This window comes from Xenopus laevis, chromosome 2L (assembly GCF_017654675.1).
Source record: "Xenopus laevis strain J_2021 chromosome 2L, Xenopus_laevis_v10.1, whole genome shotgun sequence".
NCBI classification, from domain to species: Eukaryota; Metazoa; Chordata; class Amphibia; order Anura; family Pipidae; genus Xenopus; species Xenopus laevis.
In genome coordinates this window covers 71455677-71477939 of record NC_054373.1, presented here as the reverse complement: position 1 = coordinate 71477939, position 22263 = coordinate 71455677, and the positions used below count along the sequence as shown (strand labels likewise).

General features: G+C 39.5%; 1 protein-coding gene across 13 annotated transcripts in view; it reads right to left on the bottom strand.

Annotated features, from left to right (window-relative positions):
• Positions 1 to 22263, bottom strand: part of LOC733397 (ankyrin repeat and SAM domain-containing protein 1A) — a 317888-nt gene that overhangs the window by 176772 nt on the left and 118853 nt on the right. For 10 of the 13 annotated variants that reach the window (XM_041582022.1, XM_041582016.1, XM_041582019.1 and 7 more), the window contains 2 exons: positions 6781 to 6834; positions 729 to 1025 (listed from right to left, as the gene is read on the bottom strand). The exons of 1 other annotated variant lie outside the window; for it this stretch is intronic. In XM_041582022.1, coding sequence (XP_041437956.1) covers positions 729 to 1025; positions 6781 to 6834 — 351 coding nt within the window. The remainder of the gene's footprint in view (positions 1 to 728; positions 1026 to 6780; positions 6835 to 22263) is intronic. 2 more of the 13 variants (XM_041582017.1, XM_018246531.2) reach the window with 1 other exon arrangement.

Sequence of the window (22263 nt, the reverse complement as noted above, 5' to 3'; positions counted from 1 at the left end):
TCATGTCACCTCGCAAGCGCCTTTCTTCCAGAGAAAACAACCCCAACCTTGAAAGTCTACCCTCATAATTTAAGTCTTCCATCCCTCTAACCAATTTAGTTGCACGTCTCTACCCTCATAATTTAAGACTTCCATCCGTTCCAGACGTTTAGTTGCACGTCTCTGCACTCTCTCCAGCTCATTTATATCCCTCTTAAGGACTGGAGTCCAAAACTGCACTGCATACTCCAGATGAGGCCTCACAGGGACCTATAAAGAGGCATAATTATGTTTTTATCCCTTGAGTTAATGCCCTTTTTTATCCAAGACAGAACTTTATTTGCTTTAGTAGCCACAGAATGACACTGCCCAGAATTAGACAACTTGTTATCTACAAAAACCCCTAGATCCTTCTCATTTAAGGAAACTCCCAACACACTGCCATTTAGTGTATAACTTGCATTTATATTATTTTTGCCAAAGTGCATAACCTTGCATTTATCAACGTTGAACTCATTTTCCAGTTTGCTGCCCAGTTTTCTAACTTAGACAAATCACTCTGCAAAGTGGCAGCATCCTGCATGGAACCTATAGTTCTGCACAATTTAGTATCATCTGCAAAATAGAAACTAAAAAACTATCATTCCTATACACTTTTATTTGAACCTATATGAAAAAAACATCCGAGTAGCACTGCAGACAAAAATAAACACATTACCTGTTTATTACCACTGAATGAACAACAGTACCTGGTAATTAATGTCCATTAAAGCATCCAGCAACACTCTAACTACAGCTTTGTGTCCATTTCGAGCAGCCAGGTGCAAAGGAGTGTGCTTCCTTGTGTGGCAGCTCAATAGATTAGGATGTGCATTAAGCAGTAGCTTCACGACTTCCAACCGCCCATAAAGAGCAGCCAAATCCAGTGGAGTCTCAAGCTTGTTATTTCTCATTGTTGGATCTGTCAGCTCCTCCAGCAGAACACGTACCACATCTGTATGTCCGTACTGTGCAGCACAATGCAGAGCCGTCTCATTGTCATTATTCTGTAGGAGGAAGATGAGGTAGAAACTCTGAAATTTGTTTATTTTTCTAACATCAGAAGGCTAGGGTTAAATAATAAAGTGTGCATGCATGAACATGAGATGAAGAAATAAGAGAAAAAAGGGTCTCAGAAGTTTGTTCAAGATGAAAAATGTTTAACAAGTGGATAAACACTGCAGTCCCATGCCACAAAAAAACATTGATAGAGCATCCACAAAAAAATCAACCACAAAGCTCATGAAAAAAACATACATAACTTAAAATATACCATGGTAAGTTAGAAAGTGGCATGAGGAATAAGTACTACAAAATGCAAAGAGATTATACTGAGGTAAAGTAATTAAAATGTCTTTCTTACATTGGCAAAACCCTTGGTTTAATTTGATTAAGCCATCACCTGAAGTGTGCATAAAAGTATTATTATTATGGATGCAATGAATACAGGATTTGGTGCGGGATGTGGCCAGAAACCAGCTTCTTTTTTTTAAAGATTTACACATCTTTAATATTCAGAAAATGCTCAATCCACATAATACAATTGTTATTAATTCTGCAAATGTGTAAATTAGTGTTCAGATAAATATTTTGTGAAGGATTCTGTATTCAGCCAAATCTAGTGCACCCTTAATTAGAATACTTAATATAGCAGCACCATATTTCGCAGAGCTTTACAAAAGTTCTATATACATCATTCACACTAGTCCCTGCCCCAGTGGAACTTTCAGTCCATATGGGATACACTCAGTATGGTTCATTTTTACCAGGAGGCAATTCGCCATCCTTTGTTATTAGAGTGAGCAAGGAAAGAGGAAACCAGACTACACAGAGAAAACACAAAAGCACAGAAAGAATTGAAAGGAAAGAATGCATGTGGAATTGCTGCATGGGATTCCACAGCCAGAAAAAGCACTGACAGAAGTACATTGCAGGCTGTTGGGGGTTTGAGTGTTGTTTTAACACTGTTTTTGGACAACTTAAAATGTGTCACTTAAAAGAGAATAAAAGGCACAGGTGAAATATGTATTCATGGGAAGCTGTCCTTGTGTGTTCCAATTAGCTCAATTAGGAGTGAATGACACATGAACATGTAATAAAGTAAAAGGCAATATTTATTCAACACTATGCCAATATCTTAGTTAAAACCAATTAAAATTAAGTTAAAAACGACTGTCGAGGTGCAGCGGCTGCGTTGCATGTGGGGATCCCTTCCTGGAGGTCTGTAATGCAAAGATTGTTATTTGACGTGGAATCTACACGGAGCTGCAGCGGAGACACTGTTACACGGAGCCGCAGTGGAGTTGCCTTTGGACATTGTTGGTCGGTAATAGTTTACATTTGAATAAGGGGGTCACTTTGGGAGACGCAATTACCCCATTGAAATGCAATACAGGGCAATGGCACATGTTATCGCTATTTGCACTAGTGCATTCATATATATGATATCAAGGGATCCCTTTTGCACATGCAGCACTGCTTAATTTTAATAGGTTTTAACTAAGATATTGGCATAGTGTTGAATAAATATTGCCTTTTACTTTATTACATGTTCAGGTGTCATTCACTCCTAATTGAGCTAATTGGAACCACATGGGCAGGGGGAAAAGTCCCATTCTTGTTGTATATACATATTCTAATGTGGTTAGCCAAAAAATTTAATCTATAAAGACTGGATAATAGCCAAAAAACAACTTCCTCCTTTGCAGCTCTATAACTTCTAAGTTAGGTAGCAACTTGAAGGTTAGATAGTTGCTTTTAATCCTTAGAATGCAGGTCAGATTCAAAAGCAAACTAACTGATGACAATTATGTCCCATGTGCCCCCCCTTTCAGGTCTCTGATTGGTTACAGACTTAAGCTCCCCATAGACGCAAAGATTTTAGTCCGACCAATCCTTCAAAATAATCATGAAGTTAGTGGGATTCGAACGATTGTACATCTTACGATTTTTCATCCGACATCTGTCAGAAAATTGATCGGCCAGGTTAAAAAATCTTTATCGGCCCCAGTGCAATCTATCTATGTTTGCAGGGCCAAGCAGGCAGCTACCCTTTGTTTTCCTGGCAAATGGTCTTTTTAGTTGATGGACAATTCGTATGATCGTTTTGAATTAATCGTGGTCTCACGATGACGATTGGATCTTTTAAAAATCTTTACATCTATGGCCAGCTTAAGAGGTTAGAGAGCTGGAAAGGAGGAGGTTGTATTCATGTCAGGTTTTCTAAGCCAGGACGAAACCACTGATGTACTTCCTTCTGCCCCATAATCACTGTGAACGGACAGGCAGGGGATCAGCCTGTTAGGCTAGCGGCAGACGTCATGGTCCACAGGCCAAAAATCTGCTCCTCTCCCTGCAATTCATTGCCTCGGCTAGGGTACAGACAGACGTAGTGGATTTTGGTAATGAAAAGGAAGATTTTGCATTTCGCAGCTAAGCCCGCTGTGTCTGCTTACAACCACTCTGAGGCAATGTATAGTGTAGGGTGCACATCAAACATCAGAGTAGGAGCGGGTGCTCAACTTGCATTTCTCCGCAGGCGACATCCGCCTCTGCCACTGCACAGACAACTGGATTTCTGTGCAAAAGCAACAATGCATTAAAAAGCTGCCCAATCCAGGCCAGTTATGTGCCCATCAATGTCAGGGACTGGTGAAAATGCCATCTTGGAGTCAGGAAGAAATTTTTCACCTTCTGAGGCAAATTGGAGAGGCTTTAATGGGATGTTTTGCCTTCCTCTGGATCAACTAGCTGTTAGACAGGTTATATATAGACATAAAACGTTTAACTTTCCAACCTAACATGCAATGTTACAGTGACTTTGGGACAGGCGGAAGCAGATATGCATTTTCCTCCCCAATGTAGATACATTGGTGGAGAAAACACCTCATTACATGGTCTTTAACATTATAGAACTGCTGTAAATGTGGTGAAAGTATGTGTGGTTTCACATACTTATGCCTATTTCTGCCAGGTCACACAGGAAACTCTGCACTTAGATTCAGGTACGGCATAAAAATTAAGATATAACATAAGTTTCATTTCACTGAAATAAGAAACATTATACACTTAGGGGCAGATTTACATATGGTCGAATATCGAAGGTCAATTAACCCTCGATATTCGACTGCCGAATGTAAATCTTTCGATTTCGAAGTCGAAGGATTTACCGCAAATAGTACGATCAAACTATTTTTCTTCAACCAAAAAATTGCTACGAAGCCTTTTGGGACCTTCCCCATAGGCTAACATTGCACCTCGGTAGGTTTTAGGGGTCGAAGTTTTTTTTAAAGAGACAGTACTTTGACTATCGAATGGTCGAATATTCCAAAGATTTTTAGCTCGAATCGTTCGATTCGAAGGTCGAAGTAGCAAATTCGATGGTCGAAGTAGCCAAAAAAAACATTTGAAATTCGAAATTCGAAGTTTTTTTTATTCTATTCCTTCACTCGAGCAAAGTAAATTGGCCACATAATCAACTAAAAATTTTGTAATGCTTCTGAAATAAAGTGACTCTTCAGTATCTTCCTCTCAGCAATCTATCTACATTTTTTTCCAAGTAGGAGTTTCTGTCGCTGTACATGCAGAATTTGTTAGATTTTGTTTGTGCTGGAGTCAGTTACTTGAGTTAGCTCTAATACATCTGCTTGGAAAGGGAGACTCCCCTTAAAGATGACCCCAGCTCCTGCTTGAAGAGACAGATTGCTGAGAGGGGATGAGTGGAGAAGAACTTGACTGTTTCAGAAATGGCACAAAATTTGTAAGATTATTTTTAGAAAGATACGTATTTCCATGAGCTGAAGTTTATATTATACATTTTTGTGATAGTTCTAATCTATAAATTGTTTAACTAAATCTGACTTGCATGTATATATGCAAATATCCTTAAATTCACTGTTATGGAAAATAAAAACTTGCCACAGAGGTATGCCTGTAACTTGATGGAATCCTGTTTAGGACAATCTTGACTAACTTCTCCTTTCCTACACATGTGGTCTATGCACAGACTTAGCAGAGTTCTGCTATGAATTAAATATGTGAAAATGGAGAAAATCAGAGCTCTGCAAGGTGTTATTGCAGTCCTTTTTTTTTCCTTAAATCCAATAATGCTTTCTCATCACAAGATATTTTACTTTTAATTCCTATGTTTTAATTATCTACCAAAATGTCTACTTGTATCTTGGATTAATTTGCTATTTCACTTTTCAAGTGAGAATGTATTAGCAACCAATGCAAAACATCCACTAGAATTAGCTAGGCGTGCTCCGGATCCCCTATTTTAGTATTTGGCTGAATCCCGCATCCTTAGTGAAAGATTTTGGCAGAATAGCAAACCTAATCCGAACCCTAATTTGCATATGTTAATTAGGGAAACTAGGGGGAAAGAAAATATTTTTGGCTTCCATGTTTGTGTGACGAAAAGTCACTTAATTGTTTTTGGAGGGGTAAGTAAAACGTTAGGGGCTTTTATCCGGGTAGCAGCTAGGCTGGGGGGGAGGGTTGTTTTAATAAGCGGTTGAATTCTCCTTTAATGCATATTGTGGTCTCTAGCATTCCAGTTATTTAGTATATCAATGCAGCAGAGGTAAAACACGGGTTTAATGATATAGAGAAACAGATATTCCTGATCCATATTTGCCATAAACAGAGGGCATTTGTGAAAGAGCAGAAAAATTTTTTTTATTATGTAGAAAAGTACTACAAAAATGTTCTGTCATTTGTCATAGTCTGCCACAGCAACAATGATGATAGCAGATAGATTCTAAACAGTTCCTTACCTTTTTGCTTTTGTGTGCTTAGGTCATGAACCATCTTTTGCCGTTTGCCCAGTGTTGCAGACATAACCATTTGTCTGAAATTAAGGGGCAGATTTATCAAAATGCGAGTTTTGAGTTTAATAAATAAAACTCACCATTTGATAAATACGGTTCAAAAAATTCCATAAGAATGAATGAATCGTAGGTGAGTTTTAATTTGTTAAGCTCTAAACTTTTGATAGATCTGCCCCCAAGTATTCATCTAGTGTGGGGAGTGTTCTTGTTTGTGAGGTATAGGTAGATTTTTTATTTTGTTACAGAAACATGGAACAAATAAGTTTTCTTTGTTATGAAATAATACAGAATAACTTCTGAAAGAAGAGTGACACACTATTATTAGTTTTATCAAGAACCAAATAATCTACCTATGTTATTGGACTGTGGAAGGAAACCCACACAAGCAGATGGTTTCTAGTTTAGAGCTAAGCAGGAACACAAATAATTCTGTTTAGGATGTGGCCAAATCCCTGCCTTTTTCCCAGGGTTAAGATTTAGTTGACCAAACACAAAACCCCTGTTAAAATACTGGACAGCTGAAGACAGTTGTCTATGTAATGATGAAAATTGTTATTAGTTTTTTAAATTTATATATGACAATTCAGATACAGATTGATATTTAGCAAAGTCTTTTGAGGAGAATTTGGTACTTAATTGAATCAAAAAACTGTAATTTTTTTGCATCCCCAGAGATAAGAGAGGCACTGAGCCCAGGGCACTTTTGTATGTCAAACGGAGGCCTAAACCAAACAATTTGCATAACTTAGTTTACTGATGGCATGGTATGTAGAAAATATAGACACAAAAAGGATATTCTTCAAACTAATACAAGAGACATGAACAGGAATGACAACACACAATCCAAGTCTTGAGTATAATTAACAGTACTACAGAGTATAGAAGAAATCTTATAACCCACACGAGGCAAGCAAAAACATATAATACACACCTTGGCATTCACATAAGGATGGAACGGGCCGTACTTTTTCACCTCTGAGACATTCTACAAAAGGATGTGGGAAACATTTTTTTAAAAAAACACAAATAAAATGGTGACAATATTTAAGATAAAACATGACAATAATTTATGAACAGATGTGGCCGACTGAATGATTTTATAGCAAAATGAAAATATGGAAATGCTCAGTTAGATTGTTACAAAAATATTCCACATATACAAATGTTTTTTTATTTTACAAAAAGGGGAGCTACATAATCATATTACTAAAACCATTCTTATACAGTACATGTATCGCACAGACCCCATTGATGTCTTATATATGTGTGACAAACTTTCACAAATTCAAATAAACATTCTGTTAACAGGAAACTAGGTAAAGCTCACATATGGCAAAAAAAGAAAATTCACTGGTAAAGTAAATGATAGGACAGGATGCTGAATGACCTTTAGTATGATATATATATTTGGCTGCCCATTTGGGCCTTTCTGATGATCTTATACCATACTTTTTGTCTAGAACTGTACTGATTCTGTATACATATCAATTTTCCTTCTCTTCTTTTTCTTTCCTTTTTCCTTCTGATTTTTCTAATATATTTATTTTTGGGAATTTAATATTTATATTTATATATACATACTTACAATCGAGAATTTTTGATCATATGTCCAGGACCTATTGGATATTCATCTATTGTGTATCTTATTACCATGCCTTAGGGGTATACAAACCTAGCGTGTAGCTATGTGAATAGTGCCACAATAAAGCTCACCTTTATATGTTTATTTTTCTTTTTCATTTTCATTCATTTTTTTGTTTAATATAGGATGCATTGATTGTGTATTACTGTTTATTTTGGTTTAAAGGATATCCTTAGATTGTATATTACGCCAACGATGTTACTACATCGATACTAGTGACATTTGAAAGCTTTATGCAACAATGTTGTGGCAATTATGACCATTGGAGTCATGTGACTTTACCCTCAAAAGGATGTCATTTCCGGTTTGTCGGTCTCTTGACAAAGCCGCAGGTAGCGGCGAAACAGCTGTCGAGGCACAGCGCTGCGAGGGGATTTGCGGTTTCCTGTTTTCCGTTTTGAGGATGATGCGCATCAGAAGCTCAAGTGATTGCGGGAGTCGGATGTGAGTATGGAGCGATGAGCAGCCGGTGTGAGAGGTGATCCATCACGGTCAGTAATTTCTCTATCTTGAACAGTGGCTTGCTGCGGAGTGGTGGGATAAATACCATCATATAGCGATTGCCATACCACCAGAGTACCGGGATCTGAATGTCCATTGGATATGTATAGAGGATATTCCCTCTTCTAGTGCCTATATTTATACCATTCAAGACTGCATCATTCTGGGCACTAAAGAATTAACCCCACACCGGCTTCGCCCTCACATGCCGTCTTAAATCAGATATCCCATAACTGATTCCAACAAGTACTTTTTCTACCATCAAATTGAGCACTTTAATGGTTACCTATACTACAGCCGCGACGACTGTCGCTCTCCTCATCCTATGAACACTCAATTACGGATTTATCCAGTTGGTTGCAATCCACATACATTGGAGGTCTTGATCTATAGCGTGCACGCAGTTTCTTACATTGTGCTGTATTGTATAACATATGCAAAATAGAATAAATGGGATCCCCACCCCCTAAGCAGCGCTGCTTATTTTAAATGATTTTAGATATTTGGCATGGTGACAATAAATATTGCTTTTTAATATAATCTGTATGCTCCTGGATATCTTGTATTGTGTATTTGCATATAGAGGTTAAGTCCCATATGGTTGTGGGGAAATACGTCAATAATAAGTAAATGTGGACACCTCTTCTTATGCGGGCCTTAATTGGCTGCTATTAACTGTGTGCACCTTGCTTGGGTCATATGGATACTTGATACTAAGGTTGGGACCAGAATTCTCTAATTAGCAAGGTTTGGGCAGAGTAATTGTACTCAACCATTAGGTTTTGAATTATTGGTTTTGGGTTGTTTTGGGGTTTTTTTTTTTTTTTTTTTTCTCTTTTCGTTCTCTTTTTCTTTTCTTTTTCTTTCCTTTTCTTTTCTTCTTTTAGACATGGAATTTTTTTCGGATGATAACAAATGGGCCTCATTAGCCAAATCAGTATTTTCAGGATCCGCTGCTTCTACTAGCAAGGGATCCCTTACAATGTCCCACCTAATGGTTAAAAGTAAAAATTTGCTACGACGGCGTTTAAATATATTTTGGAACATCATATGTTTGGAGGAATATATGACGAGGGGCATTATCCCAAGGGGTTTACGTGTACAGCTATTTCCCTCTTTTGAGGAAACACCACAATCATTCAAGCTGCAATGGGAGGAGGTATTGAGTGAATGTTCTCATAAACTTATGTCCCTTCTAAAGCAATATAATATTGAAGAATTAGAATCAATTAAAGCACAACAGAAACAACTGTGCGATCAATTAAAGGAATATGAATCCAATGATGAGTTTAGGAGATTGGATGATAACCTAAAGTCATTTATGGATAACCTTAATGCTGAAATTATGCAGGTGAAAAAACGGAAATTTGAAAGGGACATTTTGGATTATGAGAACAAACATGTTTATCAATGGAATAAGAAAAGACGTAATTTTCAGAACACATTTGATCGTAATGGGAGCACAAAGGGTTTTCAGGGGAGGCACCAGAATAAAAACACCAAGGCAAATTCGGATCGTGAAACATATTCAGAGAATGAAACGAGTGGGTCCGACACATCTTCATTCACACGTAAGCACATGGATCGCAAAAAGCGCAAATTTAATACGGTATTTCACAAGGAACAGGTCACGTCACAAGTTGTCCAGGAGAAAAGCGTTAAAGCGCCATTCCTGTTCAACTTGTCTCAGGATACACCATCACCAGTAGGCACTAGTTTTTTACAGTCACTCAACCTGTGATTGTCACAGGAAATGCAGCTTCACCATCACATCACAATGATTTACAAATAATAAATCTATCAAGCACTCATCTCACTTCCACCATCACGGGGTTATTACAAAAGGGACTTTCTTTTGTACCTTCTAAGTCACTTGATCAATTTTCCTTAATTAAGGATGTTCACTTATTTGCACGAAAATTGCTCCTAAAATTACAATGGACTAAAAGTAGACATAATACTGTTGACCTCAGTCCGTTCAACTTGAATGATTTCAAAACGCTTAAAATTCTTATGGAATTGTGGGATGATCCCAGAATGGAGGAAGAGCAGCTATTGCTGCAAGACATTCAGGAGTTATGGTCCGAAAATTCCTCAGATCATATTAAATTACCCTCATGCAAGAAAAGATCTTGCCGATACCCCAATGTCTCAGAAAATGGGGCGATTGATACTTTTGTACGAAGTGTTACGGAGGACATTTTACATTTGACTAAAAATATAAAAAAACCAAATCTTACAAAGCAAGAAATTCAGGCCCTTAAAGAGCTAAAGGGCAATTCTAATATTGTGATAAAGCCCTCAGATAAGGGTTCCAATATCGTAATTATGGATTCCTCCCAATATATTATGATGTGTACCAGAATTTTGAACAACAAACAATGGTATAAGCCCATTCTCTTACCACACATACAAGGACACAGGGATAAACTATTTGATCTGTTCGATCAAGCATACCACGGTGGTATAATTGATCAGAATACACTCGAATATCTCAAAGTATCACATCCCAGAACTCCCACATTTTATGCCCTTCCTAAGGTCCACAAGTCCCTTATTGATCCGCCAGGAAGACCGATCGTGTCTGGGTGTGGCTCACTTACAGAACCAATCAGTGGGTATATTGATATGGTGCTACAACCCTTGGTGTCACAATTAGACTCATTCATAGTGGACACTACCCATCTACTAAGGGAAATCAACGGCCTAATCTTAGATTCGGACTGTATCCTGGTGGGGCTGGATGTAGAGGCCCTGTATATGAGTATACCACATTCCCTGGGCCTTGAAGCCATACAACTGATTTTTGAACGCATGCATAAACCAATTTCTGAACTACACAGATTTATTTTGCAAGCATTAGATTTTGTTTTGCATCACAATGTATTTCTTTTTAATGGCATTTACTATTTACAACGCCAGGGCGTAGCTATGGGTGCCAGATGTGCCCCTAGCTACGCTAATTTATTTTTAGGAGAATGGGAGCACCATGTCTTTACGGCTGATGAATATGAGATATACTTGCCTCATGTGCTACGTTGGCACAGATATATCGATGACATCATGCTAATATGGCAAGGCCCAGAAAAATTACTACAGGAATTTGTAGCGAAATTGAACGTCAACAAATTTAACTTAACCTTAACTTTAAATTATCACAGGACTAGATTGGAATTTTTGGATACAGAGATAAAAGTAGGCCAGGATGGTCAGGTGTCCACTAACCTATATCGTAAAAAAACAGCGGGCAATAGCCTCTTACATGCCCAATCAATGCATCCTCATAGATGCATTGAGGGTATTCCCAAGGGACAATACATAAGATTGAGGCGAATATGCTCTACAGATGAGGATTTTAAACGAGAGGCCTACTCCCTTTACCAGAGATTTAAACTACGGGGCTATAAAACACGATGTCTCCGTAGGGCATACCAACATGCTCTATCCCTTAACAGGGAAGAACTACTTTACAAATGTCGGAATTCTAACACCCAGACTTCCTCCCCTGAGACACAGGAAACCACACGACTGGTACTGACTTTTAATACCAATGATAAGGAAATTCGTTCCTCAATATACAAACATTGGAACATATTATCAAAGGACCCCATTGTGGGTAAACTGGTGTCCCCTCGTCCCCTGTTTAGTTATAGGAGGAATGTTAGTATTGGTGACTCACTTACTCATAGTCACTTCCAACCCCAATCGAGAACGACATGTTGTAAAACATTGGGCAGCTACAAGTGTGGCACATGTGAACAGTGCCAATATATTAGAGTGTCTACAAGTTTTGGAAATGGAAAAGTCAATTATGACATGTACCATTATACGTGTTGCACGACCACACATGTGATTTATCTATTTACCTGTCATTGTGGTAGCAAATATGTTGGCAAGACGAAAAGGCCCTTCAGGAGACACATATATGAGCACATGCGCGATATTAGAAATTGTAATCTGCTATCAGCAATCGCCAAACACATTTTTTGCATGCACAATGGACACCATGCAGGTTCCTATTTTCAGGGCATTGACCGCCTACATGGGGACATTAGGGGGGGCGACTTGGACAATAAATTATTACAGTTGGAAACAACATGGATCTTCAGACTTCATACTTACAAATCTGAATTTGGTTTGTATGGCCATCTTAACTTTCAAGCTTTTGTAAATAAATGATAGGACAGGATGCTGAATGACCTTTAGTATGATATATATATTTGGCTGCCCATTTGGGCCTTTCTGATGATCTTATACCATACTTTTTGTCTAGAACTGTACTGATTCTGTATACATATCAATTTTCCTTCTCTTCTTTTTCTTTCCTTTTTCCTTCTGATTTTTCTAATATATTTATTTTTGGGAATTTAATATTTATATTTATATATACATACTTACAATCGAGAATTTTTGATCATATGTCCAGGACCTATTGGATATTCATCTATTGTGTATCTTATTACCATGCCTTAGGGGTATACAAACCTAGCGTGTAGCTATGTGAATAGTGCCACAATAAAGCTCACCTTTATATGTTTATTTTTCTTTTTCATTTTCATTCATTTTTTTGTTTAATATAGTAACATAGTAACATAGTAACATAGTAAGTAAGGTTGAAAAAAGACACATGTCCATCGAGTTCAACCTTTTTTTTTTTTTTTTTTATTAACTACCTATCTGCCAGTTGATCCAGAGGAAGGCAAAAAAACCCATCTGAAGCCTCTCCAATTTGCCTTAGAGGGGGAAAAATTCCTTCCTGACTCCAAAATGGCAATCGGACTAGTCCCTGGATCAACTTGGACTATGAGCTATTTCCCATAACCCTGTATTCCCTTACTTGCTAAAAAGCCATCCAAACCCTTCTTAAAGCTATCTAATGTATCAGCCAGTACAACTGATTCAGGGAGAGAATTCCACATCTTCTCAGCTCTCACTGTAAAAAACCCCTTCCGAATATTTAGGCGGAACCTCTTTTCTTCTAATCGGAATGGGTGACCTCGTGTCAGCTGGAAAGACCTACTGGTAAATAAATCATTAGAGAGATTGTTATATGATCCCCTTATATATTTATACATAGTCATCATATCACCCCTTAAGCGCCTCTTCTCCAGCGTGAACATCCCCAATTTGGCCAGTCTTTCCTCATAGCTAAGATTTTCAATACCTTTTACCAGCTTAGTTGCCCTTCTCTGTACCCTCTCTAATACAATAATGTCCTGTTTGAGTGATGGAGACCAAAACTGTACGGCATATTCTAGATGGGGCCTTACAAGTGCTCTATACAGTGGAAGAATGACCCCCTCCTCCCGTGACTCTATGCCCCTTTTAATACAGCTCAAGACCTTATTTGCCCTTGATGCTGCTGACTGGCATTGCTTGCTACAGCCAAGTTTATCATCTACAAGGACTCCAAGGTCCTTTTCCATAATGGATTTGCCTAGTGCAGTCCCATTAAGGGTATAAGTGGCTTGGATATTTTTACATCCCAGGTGCATGACTTTACATTTATCAACATTGAATCTCATTTGCCACTTAGCTGCCCAGATTGCCAGTTTGTCAAGATCCTGTTGCAAGGATGCCACATCCTGGATGGAATGAATTGGGCTGGATAATTTTGTGTCATCTGCAAACACTGATACATTACTTACAACACCCTCCCCTAAGTCATTAATGAACAAGTTAAATAAAAGTGGACCCAATACTGAGCCCTGGGGGACCCCACTAAGAACCTTACTCCAAGTAGAGAATGTCCCATTAACAACCACCCTCTGTACCCGATCCTGTAGCCAGTTTCCTATCCATGTGCAAACGACTTCATTAAGCCCAACAGACCTTAGTTTAGAAAGCAGTCGTTTGTGGGGCACAGTATCAAACGCTTTGGCAAAATCCAAATAGATCACATCTACTGCCCCCCCACTATCCAGAATCTTACTTACCACATCATAAAATGCAATCAAATTCGTCTGACATGACCTATCCTTCATAAAGCCATGCTGATTGTTGCTCATAATGCCATTCATTAGGACAAAATTTTGAATGTGATCCCTTAACAAGCCTTCTAATAATTTGCCCACCACAGATGTCAAGCTTACTGGCCTATAATTGCCAGGCTGAGATCGTAATCCCTTTTTAAATATTGGAATAACATCAGCTTTTCTCCAATCCATAGGCACCATACCAGATGACAGTGAATCTGAGAAAATCAGAAATAAGGGCTGGTCTAAAACTGAACTAAGCTCTCTTAGAACCCGGGGGTGTATGCCATCAGGCCCTGGAGCCTTGTTTACATTAATTTGTATTAAAGCTTTTTGAATCATATCCTGAGTCAGCCACTGACTAGATTGAGCTGAACCATTCGTGCAGTTATTAAGTGAGCCTGTGAACCCAGACTCCTCTATTGTATAGGATGCATTGATTGTGTATTACTGTTTATTTTGGTTTAAAGGATATCCTTAGATTGTATATTATGCCAACGATGTTACTACATCGATACTAGTGACATTTGAAAGCTTTATGCAACAATGTTGTGGCAATTATGACCATTGGAGTCATGTGACTTTACCCTCAAAAGGATGTCATTTCCGGTTTGTCGGTCTCTTGACAAAGCCGCAGGTAGCGGCGAAACAGCTGTCGAGGCACAGCGCTGCGAGGGGATTTGCGGTTTCCTGTTTTCCGTTTTGAGGATGATGCGCATCAGAAGCTCAAGTGATTGCGGGAGTCGGATGTGAGTATGGAGCGATGAGCAGCCGGTGTGAGAGGTGATCCATCACGGTCAGTAATTTCTCTATCTTGAACAGTGGCTTGCTGCGGAGTGGTGGGATAAATACCATCATATAGCGATTGCCATACCACCAGAGTACCGGGATCTGAATGTCCATTGGATATGTATAGAGGATATTCCCTCTTCTAGTGCCTACATTTATACCATTCAAGACTGCATCATTCTGGGCACTAAAGAATTAACCCCACACCGGCTTCGCCCTCACATGCCGTCTTAAATCAGATATCCCATAACTGATTCCAACAAGTACTTTTTCTACCATCAAATTGAGCACTTTAATGGTTACCTATACTACAGCCGCGACGACTGTCGCTCTCCTCATCCTATGAACACTCAATTACGGATTTATCCAGTTGGTTGCAATCCACATACATTGGAGGTCTTGATCTATAGCGTGCACGCAGTTTCTTACATTGTGCTGTATTGTATAACATATGCAAAATAGGATAAATGGGATCCCGACCCCCTAAGCAGCGCTGCTTATTTTAAATGATTTTAGATATTTGGCATGGTGACAATAAATATTGCTTTTTAATATAATCTGTATGGTCCTGGATATCTTGTATTGTGTATTTGCATATAGAGGTTAAGTCCCATATGGTTGTGGGGAAATACGTCACTGGTAAAGTATTTAAACAACCATTTAAATCCACTATAAAACTGGACACATAATGACAAAAACATTATGTACATTATACATTTATGCAGGCCTTACTCAAGCAAAAACTGGTTAAACCTATGCTTCTGAGCTTCTTCCAATATTGTTATGGTAAATTTTATACAATATTTAAAGTTATGCCTTGAAAAAAATGAATTCTACCATTTAAAATTGTATTTTCTAACTAATGTTTTTTTAAGTTGTAATTATTGAATATGGGGCAATCTCTGTACATAATGCACGATCCTGTGATCAGCAAGCACAGCAATTATTTGTGTTTCTGCTAAGCTCTAAACTAGAAACCACTGACCCCATCTAAAACAAATGTTCTGTAAGGCTACACATTTATTGTTATTGCATACCTCCCAACATTTTGGAAGTAAAAAGAGGGACAAAAAAAAATTTTCCGCACGTAGCGCAGCAAATTTTTTGACCACACCCTTTCTGTGGCCACACCCCCTAATTACCATGTTTGTTTTACAACATTTGGCAGGTTATGAAAGTTTGAAAATATTTCTCCTTATCTAAACTGTGTTTTTGTGTCTCAAAATTGTTACAAAGTATCTTATTTGCACCTGTTAGCTGTTCTGGGCGCTCTGCTAAAAGCCAATTAAGTGAGGAACTTTGTTTCTTTTTCTGGCTGTTCAGTGCAGAGAAAAGAGGGACTTTCCAGTACAAATGAGGGACTGCGGGTTGAGCTGTCAAAAGAGGGCCTGTCCCTCCGAAAAAGGGACAGTTGGGAGGTATGTTATTGCTACTTTTTATTATTCATCTTTATATTCAGGTTCTCTCCTATTCATATTCCAGTCTCTTATTCAAATCAGTGCTGGTTGCTAGGGTAATTTGGACCCAGATTGCTGAAACTGCAAATGGGAGAGCTACTGAATAAAAATAAATAACTCAAAACCCACAAATAATAGAAAATGAAACCCAGCTGCAAATTTTATCAGAATTCTCTCTACATCATACCAAAAGTTAATTTAAAGGTGACCAACCCCTATAAACCCCACTTCAGTCTTCAGGTAACCTGCTTTCTCAAAGGATTAGGCAGTATTAGCTGTCATTGATTCTCACTGTATATAATCTACATTGGGCTAAAGCAGTCCCCAACCAGTAGCTCGCGAGCAACATGTGTCCAAACCAGGTGTCCTACCAAACAGAGGTTCCTGTAGGCTGCCAATCCACATAGGAGCTACCAATAGTCAATCACATCCAGGATCATTTTTCATGCTTGTGTTGCTGCCCAACTCTTTTTACATCTGAATGTTGCTCACAGGTGGAAAAAGGTTGGGGAACCCTGGGCTAAAGTTTCCGCTACTTTTTTTTTTTTACACAAATTTATTGAACAACACTGTGGAATACATATTAATAACAATAATAATAGTACTGTACAAGCAGAGTACAAGAAGAGTCTTAAACTACATCAAGTATAGTAGGCCTGGAACTACATCAAATACAGGTAGTTTTTGTACCCAAAATACAAATTATATCATTTTAACAACTACCTGTACAAGCAGTGTCTATGAAGATTCTCATTTATTAAGGTCATGATGCAGTATCTAGTAGAATTAAGTCATAGGCTACTGGACATTAAGGTATGGACACACAGGTCAGTGGCGGTCATCAGTGGTGGGCTGAGAAAAGCAGATCTACCCAGTGCCTCTGCTCCATTGATTTGAATCGGATCAGCCTGAGTGTGGTCACACACAGCTGAGCTGAAGCTGAGGTCAGTATTTGGGCTGACTTCAGCATATGCATGACGCACACAGGCTGATCAGATTAAAATTAAAGGAGCAGGGGCACAGCAGATCTGCCTGCAGAATACAGAGGCTGACAACAGCTTGTGCCTAAGGCTATGGGCACACAGGCCATTGTCCATACCTCCCAACTGTCCAGTTTTTAGAGGGACAGTACCACATTTGACAGCTCAACCTGCAGTCCCTCGTTTGTACTGGAAAGTCCCGTTTTTCTCTGCACTGAACAGGCAGAAAAAGAACTTTCAAAATATGCAAGAATTTTAGTGTAATTCTACTTCTGTAAAAACATACTTCTGATTTCAAGGCCAAACATTCCACTAACAGTAGGTTTACCCTAGAAAACTACCAATTATTAGAAAGAACAGATTCTGGTGAATTAAAAATGGGTAAATATATCTATGTACTACTACAAACTAAGTTGCAATTGTTTCCTAAAGTTATACTGTTTTCTAGAAATTGGTGATTTTTTTAAAAAAAAAAAAGACCTCAAAGCTTCCACTTTATAGCATCATATCTCCGACACATCATTAGGTATGAATGTAAAACACCCCACCCATTTACATAGTTTTGGGGGGGGGGGGGCAAAGGTAAAAAAAAGTAAGTTAGCCCCAGAAATCTCCACAAATTACACATTCCCGTGAATCAAATTGGGTATGCATGTCTTTGTACTCCAAAGTACCAAGTTGCAAGCCTTTCCTAAATCTGGTTGATAAATGCAACGGTTTTTACATTTCTGAAAATTGCCTAAAAATATTGCAATTGGCCGCATTTATCTCACCCAATTTCTTACATACAATTGTAAAACACCATAAATACTGATGCCAAGGGTCTACTGAACAGTTTGATGCCCAATATGCATTGATATACCAAGGCAGCTGGCATATGCGGACCCCAAATAAAAATAGTGCATATGAGTTTTCTCCGCTGCCAATTCATGAACATAGACCCTTGACTTCATATTATGTGCCTCAAGACCCTCCTAACAGCAAAGACCCCCCAAAACCATATATTTTTGGAAAGTACACATTCTAACGAATCCAACAAAGATTAAGATGTCTTTCTACACCAAACTGCAAAGCTTTTCTAACTTAGAGATTTTTACAACATTTCTGAAAATCGCCTAAAAATTTTGCAGTTTGCGGCAATTATCGCACACAATGTTTTACGTACAAAGACAAATCATCCTAAATATGGATGTCAGAGGTCTACCGAATAGTTTGAAGCCCAATATGCATAGATTTACCAAAGTATGTGGTGTGTACGGGCCCCAAATGTAAAACGTGCATATGAATTTTCAAGCTAGCCAACAAAGCTGCTGAAAAGAGAGCCCCTACTATGCATTATGTGCCGTAAGACCCCCAAACTGTAAAAAGACCCTCAGAAAACCATATTTTTTTAGAAAGAATTTATTCTGTCGGATCAAACTAAGTAGGAATGCACCGAATCAACTATTTTGGATGCGGCTGAACGCCCTTACCCTTTGCAAAAGATTTGGTCGAATACCGAACCGAATATGCAAATTAGGGGTGGGAAGGGGGAACATTTTTTACTTTCTTCTTTTGTGACAAAAAGTCACGCAATTTCCCTCCCCACCCCTAATTTGCATATGCAAATTAGGATTCGGATTCGGTTTGGCCGGGCAGAAAGATTCGGCCAAATCCGAATCCTGCTGAAAAAGGCAGAATCCTGAATCAAATCCTGGATTCGGTGCATCTCTAAAACTAAGTAAAATATATCTTTCTTTACCAAAGCACCAAACAGCAAAACTATACTAAAGATACATAAGGAACAATAATGCAGGAATACAATTGCAATAAAACCACAATAATTTTACAAATCAATGAAATAACAAAATAATGATCCAACAGCGTAATTAGTGGCCAAAATCGATTATCCAATAGTCACGCTGCCAAAATACATGTATGTGTATACATGTGTGTACACTTCCAAGAATTGTGTGACAGTCTATAAGTGTTTATATAAGTGTATATAAGTGCATATACGTGTAAAATAAAAAATGCAAAATAAATAAAAAATTTTTTACTAAAATATGTGTGTATAAGTGTATAAATGTAGGTAAGTGTATGCAAGTGTGTAAAATAAAGGCCACTTACCATTCCTGGGCGTTCTGATGGCTGGAGGAATCCTTTGAGAAGCTGCAGACTGCAGAGTCACGGCCAGCATGAAGTGCGTGAGCGTCGCTGGAACACGAGGTAAGAAGAAGAAGCAGTGCAGCAAGGCAGACGCGCGATGTGTCTGATTTTTAGGTCGGTCCTGCAACAATCCTGTCGCAGGACCGACATGACAGCCCCCAGCCTCGTTGCCCAGGGGGCTGTCAATGCTGCTAAAGCTCTGCAGAGGCGGCTAAAGCCGCTGATGCAGAGTACAGCGTGTAAAACTGCAAGCACCTACCAGGTACGTGTTTGGCAGTTAAAGCCCTTGCCTGCCAGAACGTACAGTGTACGTGCTTGGCAGACAAAGGGTTAAGATAGACCATCAACAGAGAGGGACAAAAGAGGAGGTCGGACATGTGTTCAAGACTGAAAAGCTGCAAGGATTCAATTGGAACAGCAGAACTTAATCTTGTTAAATTTAAAATGCCTTTATTGCAAACTTTTGGGGCATTACAGCGACGTTTCAGGCCTCACGTGGCCTTTTACCAAGACTGAAAAGCTGAAATGAAGGGCAATATTTGTGCATGCTGAAGAGCAGCTTTGTTTTTTTGAGGCACCTCACCTAAATAACTTTGAATGTGAAGGCAAAATGCATTTTTAAAACGGAGTCCCTTCTAAAAACAAAAATTAAAAGGAGAGGGAAGTATTCAAGCAATTATTCTTGCATACGTCCAAATGCAAATTAGCCAATTAGTTTAGAAAATATCAAACCAAATTTTTTCCGTGCAATTGCAATAAAAACTAGGTTGTGTGAACGGCATCATCACACAGGGCGCGGGGAAACCAAACTTGATTAAAACGAAGAAACTTTATTGTTCATTCTTAAAACACACCGAGGGTCATTTATCAACACTGGGCACATTTGCCCATGGGCAGTAACCCATGGCAACCAGATTGCTGCATTCATTGTTCTACTTGCAGCTGGCTTTTAAAAGCTAATCGCTGTATGGTTGCTATAGGTAACTGCCCATGTGCAAATTTGCCCAGTGTTGATAAATGAGCCCCAACATGTGCGCAGGCAGAGGAACCGCTAATGCAAAGTACTATATTCAACTTATGCAAAGAGAAATTTATATGAAAATATTCAATATGAAAAATAATATCCAAATACTTGAACAAAGAAATACTAAAATAGATGTTACTAAATTCATACCAATTGAACTCTACCATCCAATTAAGGCCCGGTGAAGCAATTCAACTCCCACTCCCTGTTCAAACCCTGGCAAAATGGTGTCCAATGTGTATATCCAAAAGGCCTCTCTTCTCAATAAAGAGACCTCAACATCGCCCTTTCGGGCATTGGTGACCAGGGTTTTCATCTTGGAATCTGAACTGCAGACTCTTAGGGGTGAACTTGCAGCACTGAGAGCAGCGGTAAACGAGAGGGGAGGAAAGGAGGCTTGCAGAGCAACCACTGGCAGGGGCTAGTGGAGTGTGGGGAGGAGAAGGAGCAGTGGAGGCTAATGAGGGAGGAAGGTTTGTGACAGTAAGAGGGGAAGTAGGGGACAGAAGGGTAGGGGGGCTGGTCCACAGCTTGTCCAAAACAGCAAATTCGCCGTTTTGGCTGAAGATGCTGGGGAGGAAAACTCTGAACTGGTGTGTATGGAGCAGACTGACTCTCAGAGCACCCTGGGAGGCAGTGGCTCGAATACGGCTGGTGGGGGCAGGGGCGCGCCGCCAATGAGGCGAGCTGAGACGCTCGCCTCAGGCGGCAACGCCGAAGCGGTTTCCAGGGGCGGCAAAAAGCCGCTCCTGCACCTTTAAGAGCCGAATTTCCGGTTTTTAAACCGGAAATTCGGCTTTACTAATGCGAGAGAGCGCAATTGCGCTCTCCGCATTAGTGTTCCTGCCTCCCCTCCCGACAAGTAAGTCAGCGAGGGGGGGCGGCATTGCAGGAGCCGCCTCAGGCGGCGCTTAGGTCTGAATCGGCGCTGGGTGGGGGGAGTGCAAGGAAGGAAAGGCAGGTTATAGTTATAGGGGATTCAATTATTAGAAAGGTGGATAGGGTAATCTGTCGTAAGGCCCCTACATGCCGAACAGTCTGCTGCTTGCCTGGTGCTAGGGTTCGGCATGTGGTGGAACGAGTGGACAGATTATTGGGAGGGGCTGGGGAAGACCCAGCGGTCTTGGTACACATAGGCACCAATGACAAAGTTAGAGGAGGTGGTGAGGTCCTCAAGAACGATTTTTAAAAAAAAGGTGTAAAGTTGAGGGCGAGGACTTCCAAGGTAATTTTCTCAGAGATATTACCTGAGCTACGAGCAATACTTAGGAGACAGCAGGAGCATAGGGAGATTAATGTATGGCTGAGAGATTGGTGTAGGGAGGAGGGTTTTGGATTTTTGGAGAACTGGGCTGATTTCTCAGTCGGCTACAGGCTCTTTGCTAGGGATGGGCTGCACCTCAATGGTAATGGAGCAGCTGTTTTGGGAGAGAAGATGGCTAGAGGGTTGGAGGAGATTTTAAACTAGGTGTGGGGGGGGGAAGGTTCAGTAAAAGATTCAGTGGAAGACAGGTTAGATGAGATAGTGGGCACAGAAAGGGACAATGGGGGAGGAGATATGGCTGGGGGTACTGTTAAGGATAGGGAGGAACACATGTCATTTGTTCAATATGATACCAGTATTAAATGTATGTTTGCAAATGCAAGGAGTCTGACTGGTAAAATGGGAGAGCTGGAGGGAAAATATGATATGATTGGTGAAAACATGGCTGAATGAGTCACATGACTGGGCAGTAAATATCAGTGGCTATACTTTGTTTCGGAGGGACAGAGGCAATAGAAAAGGAGGAGGGGTATGTGTTTGTTAGGCAGGATTTAAAAGCTTTTATAAAGGAGGTGGTTATGTTAGAAAATGAGGGTGCGGAAGTCTTATGGGTGGAGTTCTTCACCAATTGTAA